This window comes from Corvus brachyrhynchos, unplaced genomic scaffold (genome assembly GCF_000691975.1).
Source record: "Corvus brachyrhynchos isolate BGI_N302 unplaced genomic scaffold, ASM69197v1 scaffold115, whole genome shotgun sequence".
Classification (NCBI taxonomy): Eukaryota; Metazoa; Chordata; class Aves; order Passeriformes; family Corvidae; genus Corvus; species Corvus brachyrhynchos.
In genome coordinates this window covers 9,177,255-9,187,512 of record NW_008239553.1, presented here as the reverse complement: position 1 = coordinate 9,187,512, position 10,258 = coordinate 9,177,255, and the positions used below count along the sequence as shown (strand labels likewise).

Below are 10,258 nucleotides of genomic sequence, written 5' to 3'. Positions count from 1 at the left end.
GGGAAAACATTTAAAACATCTGACGAGTGCTTAGCAGTGAGAGCATAATGGCATAACATGACCTCTTTTTCTTCACAGTTAAAATTTTTCCTTATCTTTCCTCAGCTTAAAACTTCTGTACGCCTCCAGTACTGCCCCATCCCTCTAAATTCACCCTGCTGTTTGTGTCCTTTGCAGTTGCTATCCTGATTTTAACCCTTTTCCTGCTACACCTTCCTTGGAAGCCAGACTAGGTATTCCTTATATAGGAATGGATTCTTCCACAGTCTTTACCCTATTGTTGTTATCCTTGTTGATAGTTCCTCCTCTTTTTGACCTGTGAGATTTCTTTTTAATTCCTGCTTTTTCAACTGTTTTTTTTTCCTCTCTTAATGTCTCTTTTGGTTTGAATTAATGCATTTTTATTTGTTTCATACCAAACATCTATGTTGAACACAACGGAAACAAGTGTCAAGATGTCTACGCAAAAATTGTCATTGCTTCTATTCCTGTTCTCCTTTATAAAATAAATGGTAGCTTATATTTCATTAGAAATAATTTAGAAAGAAGCGTGTGCCTAGGCACACATGGTGGTGTCAGGCTTTATGTAACAGGAGGTCTCTGCTGAGAGCCACAGTCAGGTGCAGCCACTGTGTGATGCCTGCCCTTTGTGTCCCTGTGTTGCACAGACCCCGGTGGTGGCCATCATGACCACGGGAGGAGGGATGAGATCCTTGACCGCACTCTATGGCAGTCTGAGGGGGCTCAAGAAACTCAATGTCTTGGACTGTGCCACGTACCTGACTGGCTTGTCTGGTACTACATGGTGAGTAGGAGCGGGCAGCCCTTGGCTGGAGTCTCCCTGATGACACCGACGTGCTGAAGGAGGCTGGGGCTGACATATAGTAGTCTACCTATAATAACTTCTCAGCAGTCCTACTTTTTGATCTTCTTCCAAAATTGACAGAATAAAGTCTTTCCATGGGGGGAAAGTCACATAATTTGCCAACTACATGAAGACAAATGTTTTTCTAAGAATGGTTTATGGAAAATTGTTCAAGCTGTTTTGGCAGGGATAATGACTGGGACTTCAAAGGGAACATGACAGTTTCACAGGGAACTGAAGACAGGAAACCTTAATTCCAAATCCAGAACTTAAAATAGAAACATAAGATGTAGCTATTGCCTACCTCAAACCTTGGCGTGCTTTTTTTGCCTCTTCAATATGTATTTCCTCTTCCTAGGACCATGTCAAACTTGTACAGAGATGCTGACTGGTCACAAAAGGATCTCGACAAGCAAATCAGTGAGGCTCGAAAACATATGACAAAATGCAAAATAAATTCATTTTCCTTGGAATATTTGAAGTATTACAAAAAGCAGCTGTGTCAACGGAAAAGAGAGGGCCGCAAAACGTCTTTTATAGATCTCTGGGGGCTTGTCCTGGAATCTTTTTTGCATGATGGGGTACAGTATGTCATAAAGCAGCATTTACAGTGGCATGCCAGTTTCTGAAAATTTATTTCTGGTGAAGATATTTATCTGTTTGCTCTGAGAAAAGCAGTTTGTTACGAGACGGTGCATGCAAATGCACAGCCATTTCCAAAACATTTGGTGCCAGCCTTGTAGATACTCATCCATGGTGGAAATCAGCATGCTTGGTTGTGAAATTTTGAATATGTTTTTCTGAGAAAACTCCGAGACTAACATTTTGAAACAATATTACAGTTTAAGAATTGTTTTTCATATTTTGCAAGTTACTTGTTTAGAAATAACAAAATTGCAGACATTATGCATGCCCATGAGAGATCTTAACAAAAGGACCTGCAGACTTTTGAAAGGTATGAGGTCTTACATAAAGTTGCAGCATAATGCAATAACGTCTTTTATATCAAAAGTATTGCTTTCTGTTCCTTATTGTTTCTTTCCATTTTCATCTTAACACATCATCAAATAATCTGGCATCAGATTGGACGTCTGCAGGTATTTCAGTAACAACACTCACGGGAATTTTGAAAAATATGGAATATTTCAGAAGATAAGCCAAGCACACATTATACATTACAGGCAGGAATTTTTCTGCCCTGCAAGCTTAGATGAAGAGAAAATATTGCCATGCTAATTTTTGTCTCAGTGTAACCGTATTTCTGGAATCACAGAAAGACAACCACAGACTCTCTGATCAGCAACGAGCCATTGATCACGGTCAGAACCCACTTCCTATCTACACTGCAGTTAATGTCAAGAACAACTATAGCACTATGGATTTCAAAGGTAATTAGGAGACTTCTGAGAGTCGTTTGTCTTTGTATTTATGGTGGTAAATCGTGGAACAGTCTTTTTAGACAGCCTAAAAAACCCCCTCTCATTTGAAGACCATAACCTCAGCTGATGTGTATTCATATAATATCCTTGTGATCACGTACAAGTTAGACTGTCTATGCAAGACCCAAAAATATTCCAAAGCCTTTTCATGTTCATGAGTTTTCATTTGTAGCATGCTTATAACTCACTGCTATTAGTCCAAAATATTAGACTCAAAAATGATTTCGAAGGCTGTAATAAAACATTGCTCTCTTCTTCATGTTGTTTTTTACAGAATGGGTGGAGTTCACCCCATATGAGGTTGGATTGCAAAAATATGGAGTTTTTGTTCGCGCTGAGGATTTTGGCAGCGAGTTCTTCATGGGACGATTAATGAAGAAGGTCCCTGAATCCAGGATCTGCTTCTTGGAAGGTAAGCTATTAAAAACAGCAAATTATTTTATTGCTTGTTCTGTTTTGAGGGCTTTGTTTTGGGGGTTTTGTTTGGTTGGTTTTTAACATGAGCTTTATAAACTAAACACTAATAAAGTATGGTGCAGGACTAACAGAGCAGTTTCACTAGAGAGGATAAGTATCTCTTTGCTGAATTAATACTTACTATAATGGATTCAGTTTACAGTAAAGAAGAAAATTCAAAGGGACAGTCAAATAGTTATTTACATTTTTAAACCCAGTTTTGAATTAAAATATAGTATGGCCTCCAGTACAACAATAAAATTGAGGTCTCTGGGAATCCATGGTTCAGCTCACGCTATTCCAGCCTATTGCCTGTGTCACAGGTAGTCAGTATTTTGTATGCTCCCAATAAACATTTTACATGAGCCTTCATGCTGATTCTCTTCTCCATCAGGGTGTGTTTCGGCATGCCAGGCCCCCTGCTCCAGTCTTTAGGCCACATGTCACTGGCTCCAGTTTCCACACTGCCCGGGCAAGGCTGGGGGGAAAACAACACAGCCATCCTTGAAACATTTTTGCTGTTGACTGAAGCTGAGCGTTGGATATGTGTTTTCCTGAAAAAGAGAAAAACTGTCAGAATCATGACTGATTTCACTTCTCTTTGACTGGCCACTCCACTGAGCAGGAAGGAGACACTGTACTATTTTAGCCTGAGTCTGTGATGGATTGTCACACATTTGCACTCCCTGAACCAAAAAACAGTGAGAACTTGTGCCCTAATGGATAACCAAAGAAATTGCTTTTCAAGCTCAAAAATGCATGGTCAAAACTGATCCCTTGGTGTGTTAACAGGCTTATTCTCAAAAAAGGAATCCTACAGAAACAGAGGCTGTAAGGTTATGTTGTAGTTATGCCCTTGTCAATATAATTCCACATCAAATCTCTTGGATTGCAAGCTTTCATCCTTTCTTTTTATACAAGCTTCATGATGCTTGGGGTTTTTTCCTAAAAATACAAATTCCATATTAATTCACAAAGATCTCCATCCCTAAGTACCATAAGACAAAAACTGGATACCAAAAATAAGGTTTAAAAACCAGCAGCCAAATAAAAATGACACATCATGTTTTTAAAACAAAATAACGAAAAACAAACTTCAAAGTTTCATCTCATGATAACAGTTTTGAGATTCATGATATGTGCATGTTTGAGTTAGAAAGCTCTTTCCTTTTACAGGCATGTGGAGTAGTTTATTTTCATTCAATGTGTTATATATCTGGAATTTGTCCCATTCCTCAGAAGATTTCTGGCACAGGTGGACCCGGGACCAAATTGACAATATAGGTAAATGACCATACTTCTTTTCTCACAGTGTATTTATTGTTAGATGGAGTTAGATGTCTCATACTGCAAAGTACAAATCAATAATTTAAAAATCTCTGGTCCTGTGATCTATCAGGGGTCAGCACTGATGTTGGTAGATGATTAAAATGTTCATAAAGAATAAGATTGATCTGTAAATCATTAATAAAGCAAAATGATTTTGACTGCTTCAAGTGGGAGCTACAGTAATACAAAGGAGCACAATAGCTGTCCTTTTCCAAAGCCTGCATTCAGTCTGTTCCACAGATGATGTCTGGAACAGACTCTCATTGCTGTTTGACACTGTATCTTGGGGGCTTTTATCCAAGCCCAGACTGTGTAAGGAAATGGTATTTGTCTAGTAAGAGTAGCTTCTTATTTTCTGTTTTGTTTCGTCTCTCGTGCTTGTTGGTCCTTTTAAAAAGAGAAAGCATCAGGGTTTATTACTTACCTTGACTTCTTGAGGGCTGACGCTGCTCTAGGCAGTGGAACTTACCCGCTTTTCCCCGGGCAGAGGAGGAGCCCCCGCTGCCGGTGAAGCCGCAGGAGCTGCGGACGCGGCTGTTCACGCCCCCCGGGCCCCTGGGCAGCGCCCTGCGCGCCGCCCTCGCCGACCGCGTCTGCATCGCCCAGGAACACAACTTCCTGAGGGGCTTCCAGGTGCACAACGACTACCTGGAGAACACGCACTTCTGCAGATGGAAGGGTAACAGGAGACCTGTGGGCCTGGGGAGGGAATAAACAAACTGAACAAAACAACCCCCCAAATTTGATATTAAACCAGTTGTCTGAGGTTGGAGGCCAGGTTTGGGCAGAATCTCTGTTAGATCAATCTGTGATTGATCATGCTGCAGGATGTAGCATGGTGTGGTGTTGAGCTATGTGTCAGTGGTTTTGCTGGTGGCACACACCTCCTGAGGCTGGGCCAGCAGGTCCTTCCTCTCTTCAAAGACACACTCAGTGGGGAGGCACAGTAAACACCCTTCATGAATGTTGTTCCTGCAGGTCCAAAACTGCATGTGACTGGAGCTGAGAGGGCAGAAGAGAAGGCATATGGCAAATCTCCCTTCCCCAAGGACTGTAACCAGTTACGGCTCTGTGGACATGGTGTAAGGGTGGAAAACAAGCTAACAAGTTTTTCACTATTGCACTTAGAGCAAAAAAAAATTTTTCTTTCAGATACTGTGTTAGACACATTTCCCAACCAGCTGACACAATCAGATGAATTCCTGTCTCTGGTAGATACTGGATTTTTCATCAATACAAGCGTCATGCCACTGTTAAAACCAGAAAGAAAGGTGGACGTCATCCTGCATTTAAATTACAGCGCAGGATCCCAGATACAGGTGACAGTAATTGAAACAGTCTTTATTTCTTCTTCAGTATGTGTATACCTAAAATTTTTAACACTTAGGTGCTTTTTATATTGGTCCTACTAAAAGTCTTAACCTTTAACATTTTTAGCTTGATGATGAAGTGTGATACATCATTTATAAGCTGCACGTATTCTTGTTTGTTTTTCTTGTACAATAAACTGTATTGTGCTAAGACTCAGCAAAAAAAAAACCCAAAGAAACTTCTCTTCAGTGATACAGTGCTTTCCATCGGGTTTAAGAGCTTTTGCACAACAAGCTTAGAAAATGTCCACTTTGTTACTGGACTCCAAGAAATCCTGAGCCTTATTTCAATCCTATTTTAAGTCTTACTACTGCTCTGTTCCCTGATCCAGGCTTTGGACCAGACCTGCAAGTACTGCTCTGAGCAGGGAATCCTTTTTCCTAGGGTGGACTTGAGTGAAGAAGACAGGAAAAAGCTGAAGGAGTGTTACTTCTTTGATGGTGCTGAGACTCCAGGAGCACCAGTACTGCTATTTTTCCCACTAGTTAATGATACCTTCCAAAAATACAAAGCACCAGGCAAGTATTAAACATGTTAAAAAGAAGGTTTACATCATGGACAGCCTATTAAAAGGAATATATTTAATACTCCAGCTCTTAAATTTCACTGTTGACTCTTTTCAGTACATCAAACCTTTCTGTTGCTCAACGTTAATTTTTTTTAACCATGTCAGATTTGATGCCAGGGCTGTGATGTTTCAATCCCTAAGCTAGTTATCTTGCAGGTAATTAGTTTGCAGGTAACTTTGATGTATCTACTAATATGTACATCCATAGATACATACTGTAGGTACCTGCAGGTACAGCTAAGAACTACACTGCAGACCCATGTAAGAATAATCACCTTTTTTTCTCCCCTCATCCTGTGAAGCCACTGGTATCCACTTGAGCCAGGGACTGAGCTGTCAATTTGAATAGGAACTGTTAGGTTTTTTACAAAAAATAAACCCAAACGAGTAATTGTGAACTCTCTCTGCGGAGAGATACCTCCTTTCCTTCCTCTGTTAAGAGTTTGCTTGTTTATGACCAGAGTGATTTCTCTCAGCAGTGATTTCTCACCCTTTCCTCCTAGGTCAGAAGCGCTCAGAGTCAGAGATGGAGGATGGCAAAGTTGATCTCTATGGCTGCTGTTCCCCATATTCAACATATTCCCTTCAATACACTGAGAAGGCGTATGACCGCCTGGTTCAGCTGGCTGAATACAACATCCTCAATAATGAAGATCTCATTATACAGGCCTTGCACACAGCAGTGGCACGGAAAAGGCAGATAAAGAAATAATGTCAGACAAGAGAGGGTGCTTTTATGTTCCTTAACCTGCCAAGAGACTGAAGGTCTCTTTCTATTAGCCAGCGGGCTTCAAAGCACTCCTGCTCAATCCCACTAAATGGTAATCTCAGGTGAACAAAAAAGACTGAAGAAAACCTTTTTCTCCACAGAATTTCACTGCAGCAAATCATTGCAATTCAGTTACAACAATGAAGTACGAATCGTCGTATGGTACAGAGGACAGGCAGCCACAAAGAAGAAGGTGCTAAAATGATAATAAATATGGTGCTCGTTGCCCTGAGAAAGAGTTTTAAGTGTTTAAGCTTGACATCTTCAGGGCAGACCACATTAAAAACATATTTTATTAACTCAGCTTGTGTTTTGTATTTGCAAGGTGGCGGTGAGACAAGCAGCAACCTTTGGGATGGGTTTGTGACTGGGATCATGGCACTCTGCATTCTTAGAGAAAAGCACATGCTGTATGGAGAATAGCACTGTGGAAAGGGACCTGCGGGTCCTGGTTGATGGCAAGTGGGATATGAGCCAGCAGTGCCCTGGCAGCCAGGAGGGCCAAGCGTGTCCTGGGGGGCATCAGGCACAGCATAGCCAGCCGGGCAAGGGCGGGGATTATCCTGCTCTGCTCTGCACTGGGGCAACCTCACTTGGAATTTTCTGTGTGGTTTTGGATGCTACAATGTGACAAGAAAAATGTTAAGCTATGAGAGAGTTGAAGGGCATTGAAGATGATGAAAAGCATTGAGGGGAAGCCATATGAGGAGTGTCTGAGGTCACTTGGTCTGTTCAGCCTGGAGAAAAGGAGACTGAGGGGAGCCCTCATTACACTCTGCAACTTCCTCTTGAGAGAAAGAGGATGGACAGGCACTGATCTCTTCTCTGTGGTGACCAGTGACAGGACCCGAGGGAATGGAATGAAGCTGAGTCAGGGGAGGTTTAGGTTGCTGTTGCGGTGCATGAGGCGGTGGCCACAGCAGCAGAACATTCGGAGGACTGGTGGACAGGCCTCCAGAACACCAAGGTCTAATCCTCACCACCATGGTTATGGCGAGTTCCCATGTTCCTAGTGGTTCTTAGTATACATGTTTTAAGTTTATTGGTTCAGGAGTTCACCACACAGTTTTATGTACAAGTTTATGTTTATGTATTTCCCCTAGTTGCTTATGTATTAGTTCTGGAAAGTTCTCCCTTCTTCGACGCCCCATTGGTCTACTCATGTAATTCCCTCCCTTAGGTTATTCCTATTGGTTATTCCCCTGTTATCTCCTCCTCCTCAGTCGATCCCCAGTGGTTGTTTCCTTTTGTTCCACCCCCATATAAAATACTGTGCTCTCTCTCCCTGCCTTGTCTTTTGTCCCTGGACCCTCCAGCAGCAATAAACCAGCTGGAACCCATACAAAAGACCCTCTCTCATCCTCTGCCTCTGCCAATGCTTTTACATCATCTTTGGGGCTTGCTCCTTGCGAAGGAGCCAGCTTTCCCTGCAAGCTGCAGCTGACAGCTTTCCCTGCTTGCTGCAGCCGCCCCCTGCCTGCTGCAGCTGACACCAAGGACGTCTGCAGCTGGACACTGTGCAGCCCAGCAGTGTCAGGTTGCATATTAGGAAAAGGTTCTTCCCCCAGAGGGTGGTTGGGCACTGGAGCAGGGCCCCCAGAGAGCTGGTCACAACATGAAGCCTGACAGAGTTCAAGAAGCAATTGAACAATGCTCTCAGGAGCATGGTGTGATTCTTGGAGTTGTCCTGTGCAGGGCCAGGAGTTGGACTTTGATGATCATTGTGGGTCCCTTTGTACTCAGGATATTCTATGATTCTGTGCCGTCCTGTGGGTGCAGATCACCTCCAAGGGAGTCTTTAAACAGAGGCAGAGGGGACATGGGCCATGGGTACCAGATCAACCAAGAAAGCAAGAGTTTTGATGAAGTTCTTCCCTTCTTGACTGTCAGGTTCCTCTGTGCACTTCCTTACTACTTCTTGGCTATTCGTCCCTCTTCACACTCCTGGTGTGAGTCGTAGTAGCATAGTAACTGGAAATATAATCTGAACAGAACAACTCTCTGTTGGCTTTAAACTCCCTCAAAACAAGAGCAGGTCCTTGAATTCATCAGCTCTGCCTGTCCTTGCTTTTGGATGGGTCCTGCATGAACTCAGCACCTGCAGAATTAGGAGCACCCACATGGGGGAGAAAGGGTTTTACATGGTCAGTGTAAGAAGGAAGATTTTGTGTTTTGCAGTAGGGCATCCTCCTCCTGGAGGATATCATATCCTGCTCCAGAAGTGTTATTTTTCCCTCTTGAGATAGCAGAAATTTATTTTAACTGTAGTGTTTCTGTTAGCCTCGTTTGATCCAAGAAGACAGCAAGGACAGTGCAGATCTATAAAGATCCCAGGAAGTTCTGGAAAGGTTTGCTATACCAAAGACATCATTCTGGATGACAAGCTGCTACAGGATGATCTGTGCCTCCTGAGCTGTAATTTCTCTCAGACTGTCTCTTCATCAAACCCAGCACAGATATGCACATATGTAGCAAAATTTGCCTGTTTGGACCAAATGTGTCATAACAAGAGGTTGTCTAATCTGGGATTCCTCACTCTTTTCAGGAGGGAGGACACAGAAGAACAGTTTATTTGCATCTGTAGCAAAGATCCTCCAGCCTCTCACAAAGATCCTCTGCATGCCTCTCACTACCTGCTTTGTTCCTTAGGATTGAAATGCTTTACTTGTTCATTAAAAAAAACACCAACAGTGGAGAAACAGTCTCATGAGATTAAAAGACCCGTAGACCTGGATCACACACACAGCAAGTATGCAAGAGCATTTATCTCCAAACATATGGATACGCTTATTTTGATGAAGTTCACTGCAGGTAACCCATGGCCTACTTTGAATCAAAAACATAAAACACATGAACACAGACCGAATCAGTTACTTTATGTTTCTCCCAGACCATTCATTTCTCAGTTATTAACAGATGGTAGCAATTCCCTAATTCTTTGTAAAAATCTTGTTGGTTTGTCAGCTTTTGGGTTGGTTTGTTGGTTGGTTGGTTTTTTGTGGGTTTGTGGGTTTTTGGGGTTTGGGGTTTTTTTGCTGTAGGGCTTTCAGAAGGTTAGGTTGAATGGTTAAACCTAGGTTGTGTTGGGTTTCTCAGTGTACATAACAGTAGACTAGCTACAATTTGTAGCCTACTAAAATCACCTGTGATAACATTTAAAATTCTTTGGAATGCAGAGGATATAGAATAGAATATGAAATGCTGTGCTGGATGCATCCCAAGATGCCAGTGCGCACTGCTGGCCCATACTGAGTCTGCTGCTGACCAGCACCCCCAGGTCCCTGTTCTGCAGGGCTGCCCTGTTCTCCAGCCACTCCCCTCCCAATTTATACTTGTCTCTGGAGTATCTTGTGTCTCTCTGTGTTGGATTTACCTGGCAGTGTTAGTAGCAGGTTGGGCTGCTGCTGGGGTGGCCTCTGTGGCTGGCGGCCCCCATTTTAAGGGAATATGGGAGAATTTTT

General features: G+C 42.6%; 1 protein-coding gene across 5 annotated transcripts in view; it reads left to right on the top strand.

Moving 5' to 3' along the window:
- Positions 1-7,100, top strand: part of LOC103620948 (cytosolic phospholipase A2 epsilon-like) — a 17,819-nt gene extending 10,719 nt beyond the window's left edge. For 3 of the 5 annotated variants that reach the window (XM_017741961.1, XM_017741960.1, XM_017741962.1), the window contains exons 13-21: positions 669-805; positions 1,224-1,446; positions 2,139-2,253; positions 2,579-2,716; positions 3,937-4,044; positions 4,577-4,768; positions 5,068-5,408; positions 5,792-5,978; positions 6,532-7,100. In XM_017741961.1, the coding sequence (XP_017597450.1) occupies positions 669-805; positions 1,224-1,446; positions 2,139-2,253; positions 2,579-2,716; positions 3,937-4,044; positions 4,577-4,768; positions 5,068-5,408; positions 5,792-5,978; positions 6,532-6,740 (1,650 nt within the window). In that variant the 3' untranslated portion in view covers positions 6,741-7,100. The remainder of the gene's footprint in view (positions 1-668; positions 806-1,223; positions 1,447-2,138; positions 2,254-2,578; positions 2,717-3,936; positions 4,045-4,576; positions 4,769-5,067; positions 5,409-5,791; positions 5,979-6,531) is intronic. The other 2 variants (XM_008639693.2, XM_017741963.1) reach the window with 2 other exon arrangements.
- Positions 7,101-10,258: the final 3,158 nt, after the last annotated feature.